This window comes from Amphiprion ocellaris, chromosome 23, assembly GCF_022539595.1.
Source record: "Amphiprion ocellaris isolate individual 3 ecotype Okinawa chromosome 23, ASM2253959v1, whole genome shotgun sequence".
Taxonomy (NCBI): domain Eukaryota; kingdom Metazoa; phylum Chordata; class Actinopteri; family Pomacentridae; genus Amphiprion; species Amphiprion ocellaris.
Genome location: NC_072788.1, coordinates 3,924,690 through 3,941,093, shown reverse-complemented (window position 1 = coordinate 3,941,093; position 16,404 = coordinate 3,924,690). Strand labels below are relative to the sequence as shown.

At 42.7% G+C, this 16,404-nt stretch overlaps 1 protein-coding gene across 2 annotated transcripts in view; it reads right to left on the bottom strand.

Moving 5' to 3' along the window:
- Nucleotides 1-2,217: 2,217 nt before the first annotated feature.
- The window catches only part of LOC111582708 (mitogen-activated protein kinase kinase kinase 11), a 69,951-nt gene continuing 55,764 nt past the window's right edge, over nucleotides 2,218-16,404 (bottom strand). The window contains exons 9-10 of one of the 2 annotated variants that reach the window (XM_035957808.2): nucleotides 15,707-16,306; nucleotides 2,218-12,518 (exon numbers count right to left, since the gene is read on the bottom strand). In XM_035957808.2, coding sequence (XP_035813701.1) covers nucleotides 11,917-12,518; nucleotides 15,707-16,306 — 1,202 coding nt within the window. In that variant the 3' untranslated portion in view covers nucleotides 2,218-11,916. Of the gene's footprint in view, nucleotides 12,519-15,685; nucleotides 16,307-16,404 lie in introns of both variants that reach the window. The other variant, XM_023291536.3, reaches the window with a different exon arrangement.

Below are 16,404 nucleotides of genomic sequence, written 5' to 3'. Positions count from 1 at the left end.
TCATCTTGTCTCTAGATTGCATGTCACACTCTGCAGGGACAGATCATCTGGTCTGACAAGGCAGTAACGCGCCCAGAAAAAGTGCATGAGCGGTTCAAAAATTTGTGTTGTTTAGGAAAATACACACACAAACCGGCGCTGTCCTCAGCCTGTCATCACCTGTCATATAGCTATAAAACACAGTCTCACCACTGACACAACAGCTTTACCCTCAGTTACAGAAATAGACGACACACATATACACGCAGGGCCATTATTTCCACTGAGGCATGCTAGTCATGCTAGTCTTCATTCCATTTTATGGACCGTGAATGATGTGAAAAGATGTCGTAATATGGTAATAACAGAATATTTCTTTCCGCTTCTGTGGCAGAATTGAGATCTTGTTACATTTAATTTTGAAAACAGCTGTCAGCTGGAGGAAAATGGCTCGATTCGCCCTTCAGAAGGGACAGTGGAAACCCAGAATGGACGGTTCTGTGGCCAGTTTCACAACATATTCAGCAGGCTGGTTCACCACCTCAGTACCAAAAATAATAGCTCGACATCCACCTGATGGATTGCCATTAAGTCTTGAGTTTTCAGTGATTCCTATAACTACTGATTTTCTCTGATGGAATCACCGAAACACATCTGTTTTGTCACAAAAAATAATCATGCTTTTCCATCAATCCATCACAACCTGCTGTTGGGTATTGGATGGATTACAGTTTAGTACAAACATTCATGTCTCCAGAAGGATGCATAACAATAATTTAAGACTAATAGTTAACAGCAAGAGAAGGATGTCTCTCAACATAACACTGCAGAGAAATCGCTAGAAAGCACCTCTTAATTAGAGGAAGACATACAGTCCACCATCTGTTAACGTGTGCTTGTGATGTAATATCTCACCACTGATTACTCATCAACCTTCTCTTTATTTTTTTTGGTCTGTAGCCCTTTTACTGATCAGCTTTTTTGGATGCTGCCTAGGCTTTTCCATCATATGTTACACCCACTGACTGTACATAGAAATGAATAAACTATCCGTGATGTCACCCACAGGTGTCCAGCGGTTTTGAAGCTCAGTGTTGTGGTTCCATCTTGGCAGTGCCCGACTCCTGCCGTCTCCCAGCTGACCCAAAAAATGGACGAAGAGGTGGATCGTGAGTGCTGAGGCGGACCAGGAGAACGTGACTGGGCCATGGATTGTCCAGGTATGGCACCCATCTGCCACTTAACGCTGCCACAAGTTCAATTTTAATCCTTAATCCAATCTAAACGGGTAAGTAATATAATAATTAAACCCTCTTACAGTTACCGTGAATGGGGAAATTAGCTATAGAGATGAAAACTGTCTTTCAAACCATGCTTTAAACATGTTGACTTTTCTGCTGTAAATTGGACATTTTAACATGGGGGTCTATTGGAATCTGCTCACTTTTGAAACCAGCCTCAAGTGGCCATTAGAGGAACTGTAGTTTTCGCCTCTTTGGATCATTATTCTTCTTCAGAATCACTTTCTGGTTCGAACATAGACAGTTGAATTACTTCCATATTACAACATGCCATTTTGTAGCACAACAGAAGAGTCACTGGACTTAAAGTAGGAAGACTTTTTGTTGTATCTCATTGTTTATTTGCTGCCTCTGGACTCAGCCACATTATACAGCTATGAGCTACATTTGACCACCATATCTGAAAACAGATAATCGGTGTACAACATGAACTATTTCTCAAGGACCACCCGGTATTCAATATATATTTATGTCGCTATCTGTTAGGAAACTGCTTTGTGTTACTAAGTCAATGACTATGAGTAATTTAACAAGAAAATATCCACAATGGTATACCGTACAGCCTGCTTGCATTGTGAGCTTTCATTCTATTTTTTTTTCTATTCTGCTTTGTTCGCAAAAGAAAGCCTGCTATATAATGTGCGTAATGTGTCTTTAAAGGCCAAACTACAAATCTACGTCTGAAATCTCCGGTAAGAAGACCTTGTAGTTGGACTGTTTACCCAATACTAGTCAGACCACTTTCTTACCAACACTGATAAAGACTTTTTTCATTTCTCAAACAAAATGATTGTTATGTTATAGAGGTAACTGTTACTACGTATAATGACACCAGTACAATCAATCCATTGGTAGAAAGTCAACAGTTTCACACTATTTTCATGGTTGATTCAACAACACATTCTCCACCTTTGACACGAATAAGGTCACAAACAAGTCAGGAGTGTTACATTTTATTTGGTCTTATCTCTTTTTGAGCTTTTTTTTCCTTTGTTTTTTTTCCACAGGTTAAAACCCCTTATAACAGTCAAGAGAAATAAAAACATTTTTCACAAACTGTATACAGAAATAATCCTCTTGACGCACAATAAAAACAGTTGATTAGGCCCAGCCCAGTGCGAGATTTCACAAAAATGCAACAAAAAACGAATTTTCAAAGCCCGACAACTTGCAAAAAAAACCTCTAACTCGCATGAGCAGAGGCAGTTCTGAGAGAGATGTAAAAATGGCTGCCAGGGCAATGCAACAGTTGTGTTATCACATCGCCGAGGTTGTAATAAAAGACAAAATAGACATAGAAATTAATCTGGAACAATTACAATAAAAGCAAATAGATACAAAGACGGGGAGAAGGTCGAGCTCGTCTGCTACGTTAAGGTAGTTACAAGTAGTTACCTTTTCTCCATCTTAGCAGTTTTATGCACATAAAAATTCAGTATGGGTGCCTCAAGGGGACATTAGGCTGCAATTTAGGTTTGGGTTTTTTGCTGCAATGTACACAAAGAACCGGGTTTCTGCTACACAAACACTGGGGTGCGCAGACAAATCAGATTTGGTCAAATTGGAAGAACTGGAATGTAAAGTTAATCTGCCTCATGTGAAGCACCCATACATGCATCTTAAAAAACTCCAGTGAAAACCTAAAAAAAAATGGTTTTGTTCATATGAAATCATCCTAATGTAGACTGCGTCCATGGCCATCTTGAAAGAGAAATAATCCAGTGTGTAAAAAGATGGCCATTTATAAATATCCACTCCTCCCCCCATGTATAGAAATGTTGTGAATGTTCTTAGCAGGCTGGTGGGAAGCTGTCAGAAGGAAAAGCCTTTTACAGTACTGTGATGCTGCGAGTTGAAGAGATTTGACCAGTGAGTCATGGGGATTTGTACCATCCAAAACCATTTCAAATTGTCTGCATGGATCATTTAGAGTTCAGTTATTTAAGCCCAACCACAAGCACCTGAAAGAGACCTCCTGCTGTTAAATACCCAAAAGCCTCAGGCAAACACTTTACCTGGAATTATAGCTGCGCCTTTGAAGACGTTAATCAGGTGAAATGTCAGACGTTTAGTCACTTAGCTGATCATTAAATTTGTTAGCATTGATTTGCACACAAATGCTGTTGGCAGCGCTAAACAGAGCGGTGGCGCTTTTACCCTTCCTGCCTGTCATTTTATCCACGATCCTGTCATACACTGACGATACTGGAAATACAAGCCGCAACGTAAAAGCTCAATGCAACAGGCAAGATTCTAGACTTGGCACATGGGTTGTCAATGGAAAACAGAAGTTCTATGACAGCCCAGTTGCATATTCTTCACCACTAAGGAAAGCACAGAGCTATAATGTGAAACTTTCTTAAATAACCCAAAACAAATCCTGTAATAAAGTCAAGATAAACTGGCCAGAACTAGCACAGTGAAAGCATAGTCCTGACAGTGAAGTACGGAAGTTGGAGTGTGATAAAACAGGGCTGCCTGAGTGTAAAAGGTCTTGGGGGGGATGACACTTTGACACTATCAAAACATCTACAGAGAAGAATTTAGTCTGTTAATCAGAATAAAGTATTGACAAATTAATAGATTTAAATCTCATTCATGGAAGATGTACTGACTCTTGTTGCAGTGGGTTCCTACTGTGAGGATGGATTTATAATGTGGTTAATCTAAACTAAATGAGATCAGACACTTTTAATTACCTTGAGGTGACACAATTTTGAATCGTCTCAGATTTAGGTGACACAGGAGAGCATGCAATTCTGTTTTATATGGTAGCTTATGGACTCCAATTCATAATAAGACACCAAATGATTTAAACCCTGTGTCGTCCTGCGGGTCAAAATTGACTCGTTTTAAAGTTTGAAAATGTGGAAAAAAAATAGATATTCACAGTGAAACTTCTGATGTCCACATTTTCAGCATTTTTGGGAAATCTTTGAACATTTTTCGGTGGAAAAAAAAGAAATGTTAAAAATGTTTTTTAATAACATTCACAAAAAAATCAACCAAAATCCAGCGAAATTCGCTGGATTTTGGTTGATTTTTATGTGAATGTTCTTAAGAAAATATTAGAAGTTTTACTGATATATATGGAATCACTTTAGATATTTTTAGGATTTTTTTGGAAGATTTTTACTCATTTTTTGAAAATATTTACAAGAATGTTCTTGCCATTTTTTAAAATAAAACTTTTAAGTGAAATTTTTAAGGAATTATTGGAATTTTCTTCTTGAAGGTTTTGCAAATTTTCAGAATATGGGGAATTTTTTTGTTGAATTTTTGGATTTTTTTCAGACAAGGAAACAATATGTTTTGGTGCCCGTAAATGAAGACAGCAGGAGGGTTAACAGAAATGCCAAAAAAAAAATACCAACTAATCCTTTTATAAGCAAACTGTTGAGCAGACGACAATAAACCATTCTGCGCTTTCTATATTTGAGACACAAGGTCTGCTTACTCAACCAATTGCTTTGCAGTGCACTCAATCGGCACTCCAGAAACAGAATTTTACAGATTGAACGGTCTCTATTTGAGGAACGGCACAAGGTAATTGAGTGTCAATAGCCAGACAGAACAATAATGACAACCATGGGGCTGTTTTATGCCGTCGAGCAGAGGGAAGGGATGAGAATGTGGGCATTGGACTTAATAACTTCATAGATAAAATCCATGTTTATTTTCTAAACAGAGTGCCAGCTTTCTGCAAGAGCCACTGCTGTAGTCTGGGAAGCGAATTGGTCTTTCTTTCATAGCTCCTATTGATTCAGTTTTAGCTGCTGCTGCTGGAAAGAAAAAAAAAAGACAGCAGCTGGTGACCTTGGATGCACAGACTGAAAAGAATTAGGAATAATATTCACAGTTTCAGAGAGCGCTTACACACCTGGCGGCAGCTCTCGCAGACATGGCTTTTGTTCACATTCCTATTGGGATGTGCAGTTGCTGTACGCTTGACGAAAGGTCATATTTGATCATTTGGCCTATTAAGGCCAAACAAAGGCCTGGGCAGGTGTTTCAGTTTAATGCGAGCCAGGACGAGCAATAATGCGTCTGCGGCGCTGACAGCCAGCTATAAGACAACCGAAACGAGGCTGAAAACCAGGCGTATTTGTAACATCCACTTAATTGAACACAAGCAAGCAGAGGCAGCAAAGGTGAATCAGGTGAAAGCCACTGAAATGCCACGCCACCTATTCTGTCCTTTCAGAATTCACTCTTCACTGACCCGCCAAGAGAAAATTTCATCAATAAAAGTAAAAATAACACATGTTCAGCCAGTTTTTTTCCATCCAGCCTTATTGAATCGTTCTCCAATTTTCTCTGTGCCCATGAGGGAGAAAAACATGCTCTAACTGGAGCTGCAGCAATTTAAGACATACAGTCAACTTCTGACTTGACTTGCTGACTTCCTTCGAGTCAAACACTAAAAACGGCTATGTTTACTGTGCTCTGCTACTTTGGGTAATATGGGCATGTAGACTATTAAATGTGATTCTTTTTCTCCCCAGTAACCAAGGTTCAGATAAGATAAACTTTATTGATCCCACAGTGGGGAAAGTTCACCATTACAGCAGCTCCAAGGAGAAAAATGTTTCTATTCCAGAGCTGGGTTAGTTTACCCAGAAGGCTGTGCAGTAAAAAGATTCAGCCTTTCACCAGCAACACTTGCCACCGTGTTGTCACAATCACACACTGCACCTCGATTTACATCATTTTTATTTTATTATTCTGTGTAATTGCTCTGATTTCCCCCCTCTGGTATTCTAAAACACAACCACCACTCATAAATAGCCTCTTGGCATGATGAGGGTCAAGGCCTTGGATTTCTCCATTGTGCAGTCTGATTAGAATTTATTCATGTAGTGTATTGACCGTTTGCTATTTACTGATTAGGGGGCAACGGTGTGAGCTTGAACTTTGAATTAAGATCATCAAATCACGTCTGCTCCCTGTCACCGGTGGCCAGATATCGGTCTCGCCTTGAGAGCATTCGGTTCCACTCGTCTTGTCAGTTTGTTCTCAGGACAGTGATTTGCAGTGACGGACGGGGCGACGCCTGGAAGAGCACGGCGACACGAGCAACTCATCAGGACTTTCTTATTGGAGCGCCGGCTGCCAGGTCCGGCAGACAAATGGCAGCTATGGTTCCTAAATCTGACAGGCGAAATCAAGAATTGGACATCCCGGTCCACAAAGTGCTTCCTAAAAATGTGTTTATCTCCTCAGCTGGCAAACTACACACTTTTCAGATTCAGATTACACTTTAATAGATGAGGTTGGGGTGTTTTGTTTATGCAAGCAGGTATTTTAAGTATTCTGACCTATTTTCTTGGGTCTTTTTATAGGATGGAGGTTTCTCACCACCTCAGATGAACTACTTCCAGAAGTTATTACCAGAGGGGGCAAACATTCCCACTCCGACTACAGTTAATAACGTAATTATTTGTGGAAAACACAGTAACTCCTGTTATTGAAAGTGATAGTTCATGTCGTCAATTACAAAATGTGCTTTTCGACATCAGGTCTGAGGGAAAATTAAAGTCGAGCACTGAGAGAACACACAGACAAGACATGAGTGGCAGGTTGAAGAGGATACTTGACACACAGAGGGAATCTGTGACAGAAATAATCTGCCAGACATTTCAATCATCTCAGTTTCCTTCGTGTGTCTTTTTCTTTGTTTGCTCACAGAGCTGTGTTGACAATAACAGCTACCCAAGCGGAACGACTATCAGAAGGTAGCTCTCGTGGCTTTGTGTGTTGACACGAAGAGACGAGGCAATAACTCATCACTTGTCATGTCTGTAAAATGTCGGTGGTGGGGATAAGAGAGGGGAGGAAGGTGGGGAAGGCTGCCGAGAGAGACAAGTTCTATATTAAACCTCTTAGGTTTGCTCGCCACAAAGAACATCCATCGCGCTCATGTCCAGGTAATGGCAGGTGAGCCGTTCAATCGGGCCAGAGGTGAACATTAAAGCTCTAGACGAGCAAAATTCCCGTTTTGGGATGATCCTGTCAGATTCAGAGTGGTGGCCTGTGTGTTTTACCTGTTTGTTCAGAGCATTGGATGGACTCTTTCTTCCCCTCATGAGTCAGATATCCAGGTACATGCAAACCACATAGACCAGGGGTGTCAAAAATGCGGCCCGCAGGCCAAAAGTGGCCAGAGGGTCCAGTCCGGTCCGTGGGACGACTTTTCAAAGTGTAAAAGTTACAGAAAAAACATCAACTGCAAATTGTAAATTTGTAAAACTGAAAATTTTAAATAATTTCTAGACCAGCTGTTTTGATCATTAAGTAAAACACTAGATTCCTCATTGTTCTTGTGTCATTTGGTCTAATTTTTTTAAAATTTTGTCTTCTTGTTTTTTGTCTTTTTTTGTCACACTTTTGTGGTTTCTCTCATGTTTTCGTCATTTTGTTTCCTTTTTGTCTCACTTGTATTTTGCTTTATTTGTTGTTTTGTGTGTTGTTTTTGTCGTGTTTCTTTTTTGGTCATTTTTTGTCTCATTTTTGTAGTATTTTGTCTTGTTTTTGCAGTTTTTTGTCTTTTTTTGATCATAAAGTAAAATATATTGTTTGTTTCAGATACCTGAGACTAAATGTTTTGTTCCTTTGGAGACACTGGAAGTTATAACGTGTAAATGATAAATTGAGACTTAATGTTGTTGAAATTGAACTTATTTCTCTTAACAAATTTCAGGCTGTTCATGTTTTTTAAAAACAGAATTCCTTAAATATGAACATTTTCAGAATGTACTTTTTTGCACTGAAGGAAAAATTTGGAGTTGTGGGTATTTATAGATTATTATGCTTAGATTTTACTGTTTTGGCCCATTTGAGATCACATTAGACTGAATGTGGCCCCTGAACTAAAATGAGTTTGACATCCCTGACGTAGACAGTTGCTGCTTTTCTGTGCATAAGCTTCGATAAAAATCAAGCAGATCCTCAAGTTTAAGGCGTTCAGAAGAAATGTTTCTCACAGATTCAGATCCCACTTTTTTTCTGCATATCCAAAGGGATTTATACGACAATTTTTGTACCTTTTTAAAGCAGACAATTTGACATTCACTCCTACTTTCCTCAGCAATTGCCAGGTGTGCGGAGGTGTGACAGTAGGCAGTGTTTGAACTCTCTCAAGCTCCCTTTTCTCCTTCTTGACACAACCACTTCTATCGGTTTCAAATTGCAATACTAGGTAAATGCTTGCTTGAGGCTTTCTAGAAGAGTCACAGTGTGCGATGCCCATTTATATGAATTGACGGCAAGCTTTTCACTCCTTCCTGAAGTCGATGCCCTACAGAATGGCTACAAAACTTTTGCCTTCAGATGTGGACAAACTAGATAATTTGAGGACAAATTAGAATGAGAATCTCCAAACTCTGTCTCTTTGTTGCTGCTGCACACATTAATGCAACACAACAAAACTCCTGTTCCAAATTTCAAACAAAATTGCCTTGATAAAAATGAGCACTCCTCTGTAAATGTACTCTGTCCTAGAACAAATGCCATTTCTTTTCCCTGCTCGTAGAAAACCCGACCCGAACGCTCTGCAGTGTCAGGACACAACTGCCCTCAAGAAAACTTGGCAGCGAAGCAGGGAGGGAAGTAAGAACAAAATGAATTAAAGAAAACTATCTCCCCACATCACCTGAGGGGCAAGAAGGCAGAAAAAGGTGAGCCTTGACAATGAAGATGAAAAAGAAGTCCAGTCAGCAGCCGTAGCCAGCGGCGACGGAGAGGAAAAGAGGCGAGGACAGACAGCTCTTTGAAACACGAAAAAGGCCACGGCTTAAATCTAGATGTAAGCTGGTGCAGGAGGCGACTCAATACCTTGCCTGGAGTATGCGGGGTATTTTTTGTAACGTCGGGGGCAAATTAATTAACCAAATATCTGAAGGCTTTGTTAATGCTCCCTGCTCTTATCAAGAGGCTAATTATCACTATCAGCTTCCTCTGTTCGTCAGCAGGATTATTAGGCTAATCACAAAGCTTTCCCCCTTTGGAGACGAGGCTTTCACTCCTCGGCAGAACAAAGCCGGCATTGTCTTCCGATGACACGGTGTCAGCGATGAAGCCGATCGGTATTTGTACGTCGTGGCGTCTGAGAAAAGCCGAGGTTGGCGGGACCAGTTTTGTGCCATGAGTCAGTGGGTCTCTTTCAGCTGCTTGCAAGCTTGACCTACACTTGTTATGTTAATGGACTGGATCAGATGGTTGAAAAAAAACACCCTTGAATACTACTTCAGGAGTTATTCACTGCTGCACCTCCACCTGCCTCACACTATGCATTTCCCAAGACGATTTCAGAAAAAAAAATAACCCTGAGAAAGTGCCTGGACATGTTATATTTAGCATGTAGAATGATCTTGATTGCTGCAGTGCATTCTGGTTGGATGTAATTCTGTGTTGCAGTTTTCCACAGGAACCTACAGGATCTTTTAAGCAAACTGAAGGAAAAAAAAGGCGAAGGGTGCTACTGCTGGTCTCGTCTTGCACAGCAAATGTCATAACTTTTAAGAAATAGCTGGACAATTTGGGAAATAGGCGTATTATCTAGGACTGGACCCAAATATCCGGTCATTACGGTGGGATCTGAATATTAATTTTGAGATCCGAATACTTGGATTCCCATGCCAGGCCTCCCCTCCCCCAGACGATCCAAATATTTGGCTCGTCCCTTCGTGTTTCTTCGTTTGTCATTACTATATCTTATTTCTCCCTTCCTTTCCCTTCCTCCCCCCCGAATATTCGGATATTCATCATTAATTGGGCCCAAATATCCAGAGCCTAGAAATTTCTATTAGGGCCAGCCCTAGTATTATCTTAAGAGTTAGATGAGAAGATCAATACCACTCTGTCCAGATGAACCCACTAGCGCCTCTAAAGCTTATTAATTAGCACATCATGTCTCTTTAGTTTAATCTGCACTAAAGCTTCATAATAAAAGCACTGAGTTGTTGTTTACAGTGGGGGGGAGCAGTAGCTTCCGAGAGCCTCAACTAGTTGCCTGGCAACCTCATAGTGACGACCACGACTGACCAGAAATTACTGCAATTAAACAACAAATGTGGCGTGTTAATGAGTGACCTTCAGAGATGCTGGCTTGTGGATTGTTTTTTTTTTTTTTTGATTCTTTGAAAAGCTGGATTCGCTGTTTGCCCCTGATTTCCACAAACCTATGCTAAACTGTCTCCAAGCTCAAAATGTCTTTGTCGTCAGGTGTTAGTGGGGCTTCTTTCTGGATTGTATTTATTTGGAAAGTAAATTTGGTTCGGGAGATATTGCAGGGAAGAAGGGACTAATGAAAAGCCTGGAAAGTGGTGCATTTGTTCTGTCGGGGAAAGAAATGTAAACTGAAATTGTGTGATAACTTTGAAAGACAAATGAAGTCTCACTGATGCTTCCATACCTAAGTACTTGGCTGAACCTTCCGACAGCAACATGCAGGTGGTGATAAGACAGTATGGATAGTATTTAAGTAGTTGATAGCAGAGGAGTTCTGTTTAAACACCATCTGTGATTGTCTCAACTGTCTCTGTGCTGTCCTGTGTGTGCAAACCCCCCCAACCACACTGGTCTGGCACTCAATGGAGGTAAAAACAACTTATTTGCAAATACCCTTTGTCCCAGCCCTTACACTGTCGCAGTGGCATTCTTTGGCATATGAAGGGAATGCAGAGGGCTCCCCAGTCTTGTTTCCTGTGCTGTGTCGCCTGCCAGCCGAATGATTCTGTCCAATCCCTGGCATTTCCCGGGGAATGTGACTGGAATGTTATCTGCTTCCAAGTGGAATGCCTGGGTCATGGTTTTGTCTTGGATTTCACCAGCGGCCTAGAATATCCACTCTGAGTGCTTTTTCTCCCACAATGCAACAGGCAGACGCAGTTTCAAAAAGAAAAACACAAAAACACAGTAAGCTTTCCTTGAACAATGAGTCTAGACAAACATGCACACGCGCACGCACACACAGACGACGTCTTCTTACACCGCAACGCTAAGCTGATTTGCAAATTTAAGCCAAATTCATAGCATCTTCCCTACGCACCAGATTAACCATTGAAGGAACCTTGAAAAGATATATATTAAAAACACTTCACGAAATAAGGCACTCCAATTTTCCATTGTCCTGAATGCTTTCAGTCTGTAGAGAGGTAGAGGCAGATGAAGCTGTGCAAGTCGCCTTATCCACCTCTGCATTGTCACAATGCTTCAAGGGTAGGGGAGGGGAGATGAAAGCGGGTGATACGAGCAGTCTGATAGAATCTGAAGATGGGACTAGTGATCTGTGTTCCGCTCCTTCAAAGGGATCGAGAAACAGAGATAGAGGGAAAGGACGAAATGGGCACCAGCTATTGGTTCACAGGCGGCTATCCCACCATTCAATGTACCTCCTTTCACTGGCTTTCTGGTTTCCAAAGCGGCAGGCTGATGTAAACACAAGACCTGCGATGCCTGCGATAAACCTCCCTCAGCGGGTTGATTGGTGAGTGTGCGTTCCAAATCCGTGTTACGATGTCGGACATTGTAGTGGGAAAAAGGTCCTGGACTGTGTTCCTTTGATTAAAAAAAAAATAAATCGCAGTTCTTAGCATCCATTAATGAAATGGGTCACATGCCACAGGAAAGGCTGGGTTTAAAACCTGTCGTCTCTGAGTTGCGTCGGGGACTTGAAGGGCTTGAGCCCCAGTATCCTCCGGGGGTGAGCCTTCTCTTTGGTGCCATCCAGGGGCTTGCTGCAGGCCGCCCAGCCGAGGTCAATGAGAGGTGAGTCGGCCGGGTTGATGGGTGCTATGCGGAACGAGGGCAGCGTGGGCGAGCCGTTGGTGGAGCACGGGGCGGAGCGAGAGGTGGGAAAGGGAGCCGAGAAAGGGTCGAAGGGGGAGGCGCCGTCCGAGCTGCTCGAGGGGTCGGCCTTGAGGGCGAACGGGTCGCAGTCCGGGGAGGGGAAAGGGTCACAGTTGGTAAACGGGTTGGTAGGCGACGGCTGATAGCACAGAAGGTTGCTGTCTGAGCGGTTCGGGCTGCGGCCACCACCTGAGTTCCCGCCGCCAGCCGAGATGAAGCTCCAGGGGTCGATGCGGGGTCGGATGGGGGATGGGCGAGGCCGAGGAATGACACTGACCTCCAGGCGGCGGGTTTTGGGGCTCAAAAGGGCAGGATTGGGGTGGAGAGAATAGGGCACTGATGGCTTGTCCTCAGAGTCCTGCATGTCTTGGCACAAGGGCAGGTCCAAAACTGGAAAGAAGAGAAAGAAAATCACATTAAAGGGCTACTACAGCAATTTACTCTTATACTTCTGTAGGGCTGAGGAACTTCAAAGAGAAAGAGAAGTGTCAAAATCAGAGCAGCAGAAGTTGAAGAAGCCAACATGGAAGTACCAAAATCTGTAGTTCCTCAACTTTCCACTTGAGGCTGACTCCAAAGCAAGTCAATTCCCATAGACCACAATGTTAAAATTCCCAACTTTAAACAGGAATAGACATGTTCACAGCCCTGTACAAAAAATACTTTTGGTCTCGACAACTTCATAGGGGTGAACAGTCATACAACTCACCCGTTTAAATTGCACAAAGGCTAGAAGTTATGCATAATTAAGCGTATGGCCATTTTTCAGTGTGTGGAACAGACATTTGCATGGGCCACCTAAGCTTCATTTACTCACTTTTGTATTAACTTGGAGTTAAACCTTGATTACACTCTTGCACACAGGCAGTTGCAGACACAACAGATGAATAGCTGTTGTTATTATACGACTTTTAAGTTCACTCGGGGCTCTCCGTTCCATAGATACATAGTCGTTCATGTCTACATATTCTGCACCTGCACAGTACTTCCAAACATGCTCCTACTACCTATACAAAACTGCAGCTAAACTGATCTTCTAAACTCAAGAAACCTACTTCGGGGATTCATCCATCTTTACATAAAATCAATGGTTCGGATGGATACCATATGGACACCCAGAGCAGCAGATCCTCAGTTTGATTCCAATCCAGCAGAACCATTTGCTTCATGTCTGCCTGCTCTCTACCTCATTTCCCATCTTTGCTCCATTGTTCTACTGAATAAAAGCCCGAAATCCCCCCAAATTAATCTTTAACTAAAAAAGAAAAAAAAAAACAGAGCAGCAGAGGACAGGATATTCTGACTTTTAGTCCCTAGTAGGAGTATTTTCTGTCAAGTATCTGAAGCTTCGGACTTTCCAAAGCTGCTCCAGAACCAAAGATCACAGCTGAGGCTTCATCTGTAAAATCAGAGAGCTTCTTTAAACAAAGACACAATATGAGAGAAAGGCTGAATACTCAACATATTAAACATCCTCATCATCTTTCTTGCCTGAAGAGGGTTTAATTGTTAATCTGCAAATGGCTAATGTAGCACTGCCCTGCTGCATTGTTAACGCACTCCTATCCAATCTGAATTCTTAATAATCTGCAAAACACATAAACCTGTTTGATGAAACTGATCCACACAGAAACATGAAAGTGGTACATTATTGTAGCATAAAGAAATGAAACAATTACCCGCGCAGAATGCCGACACAATTAGTCTAAATTAAGTGCAACATAGCGCTGTGTAAGTAGTTGACAGAGCTGCAACAGTCGCAAACAGAAAGTGTAAATGAGCACTGACAAGAACATTAAACTCAGAATAAATCAGCCTGAATGAACATTTGCCACTTCCGTATGTGATGCGTCTGCCAAATGGCATTATTTACATCAACAGAAACTCTCCAAGGCTGCTAAGCTTTTCAGCCGACAAGAAAAGAGCAATCAGGAGTCACACGAGAGCACAAAGAAACACCAGCGAAGGAATCCTCTGAATTCATCTCTCTCTCTCTCTCTCTTTCAAGCACACATTCACCGCCAGCAACCTCGTGGCAGTCTGTCTATGCATCTGAGCCTGAGTCATTACAGTCAATAAACATAATAAGATGTTTAGCTAAAACATTCGCTGTTTAATTATGTGCAGCTTTTGCCTCTGTGTTTCTGATGTAATGAGCGCATGCGGTTCGTGAGATTACGGTTGTTCCTCAGCGGAACAGGCGAGGCATGTCTGCTCGGTACCTGGGGGTAGAGCTGTAAGAACCTCTCTGTGGAGAATCCAAGGCTTTGTGAGTCAGTCGGACCAGATATAGAGTGTGACATGTTACCAGAGGGCACTCTTAAAGCCCTCCTAAAGCCCACTCGCTCTTAAAACAACCAATACTCACGCCTCCGTCATTGTGGCGCTAAACTGTGCCAGTGCTTCCAAGAAATGCATATCAGTCTTTGGAGAAAAAAACACATATGAGTATACTGTAAATGAATTTGCTGCTGATAGGCAGATCATGTCTGCTAGCATGAGGCATGAATCAAGACACAAAAACATGCCACACTTCATAATTTGGAGGTAAAATTGAATGCTAATCACTCTTGAATGTTATCTCTGGTTTTTTTTTTTTTTTTACAGTCATGCATGTGTCCTTATGAATGGCACCTACACTTAACATGCCTGCATATGCACGCTGAGCTCCAGGCAAACTATCTGAGTAAGTTGCAAGAAAGACACCACAGGAGCAGCAGCGAAATCAAAACTAGATTATTGCCAATTTTGAATCCACTGTCAGCTGTGTCGCCCGATGTTTTGCATTCATCTTTAACTGTTGCAATAAAAGAACAGTCCGTGTTGAAAAGGGAGGAAAACAACAGAAGATTGGATGCTAGCTTTGCTTAGCAAGTATTAGCAGTGAAGTATGGAGGGCCAGCTGTTACCTGAGATATGCAAATAAGAGGAAGGAAAGCTTTGATGTAAATGAAAAAGCTCGAGCTGCACTGAAGCCTCCCTTGTGCCGGAAAGATCTCGCTAAAAAGGCACAATAATAATTGTGCAAGAACTGTGAGGGAACATTGTCATGCTGAGGAGGTGCATTATTCAAGGTAAAAGCTGGATCCACATTTCAGCATCGAGCCTTCTGGAACACGCTCAGTGCTCTTGATGGAATGCAGATGAATCGTGCGGCTAAATTAAAATCCAAATCATTGACCAGATCAGTCAGTGGTTCAGTGATTCAGCGTAGTACTTTTGTTATATAGGAAGATATATATAAGAAACATCTAAATGATTTTGGGGCACTCAACAGGTTGAGCGGGCGACCTATAAACTGGTGCTATAGTCCCCTTGCAGCGATCATGGGTTTGATTCCCACCCAGGGCCCTTTGCTGCAGGTCATTCCCCCTTTCTTCTCCCTACTTTCCTGTCTGCCTCTCACTATGACTGTCAAATAAAGCTGCAAAAAGGCCCCAAAAAAAATCTAAATGATTGGTCATAATGCAACTAGATGGACTGTTTTGCTTTCCAAACAAATACCTCCAGTTAGTAGTGACTGGTCCTTTAAAGGTGGCAAATGGATTCGGACTGACCTAGCTGAGAAGTGTGCAGACCTTGGCTGGACCTCCTCCTCCTGTCAGCTCTGTGCTCCCAGGATTCACTGCTCAGCTCCCCGTTGGTGGAATTAGAACTGGGGGTCCATTCGCCCAAGCTGGGCCTGTCGTGCCGCAAAGGGGTCCTGGGACTCTGGGGACTGTGCGGCGTTTGCGGCGTCCGATGCCCGCTCCTCTCGCGGGGGTTCGGCGGAGGCGGCGTCAGGGGCAAAGGCTTCAGTTCTTGGTACTGCAGAGCTAAATCCAACAGCGGTCTGGGTAGAGGCTCAGAGGTGGAGAAAGTGATGAGATCGTCCACTACTGGGGGGTCTGAAATGAGGGGCTTAGGGAGGGAGATCTCAAGTTCGGAGTGGGTGCGGTCATCAAAGGAAGGGGGGTTAGTTCGAGGGGGCACCCTTGGGGGAATATCCAGGCAGCGACCTAGTCCTACGGAGGCCAGGAGGGAGCCGCCGTCCAGCAGGGCCCGGTGGGTGCTCTTAATCAGGCCACCGAGAGAACCCCTCTCGGGCCTTGGGGAGCCAGCCGGGGAGGAACCCCCTTCCTCGCTGCCAGAGTCTCCCTGAGGTAGAGGAAGCCGCAGGCTGTCCTTCACTGAGGAGCCTGCAGAGAGAGAAAGTTTCATAAAGACAGAAGGAGAAAGAGACAGAAAAGGAACACTCAGTATTTTTATTATTCATTTAGCGTCTATTTATTATTCA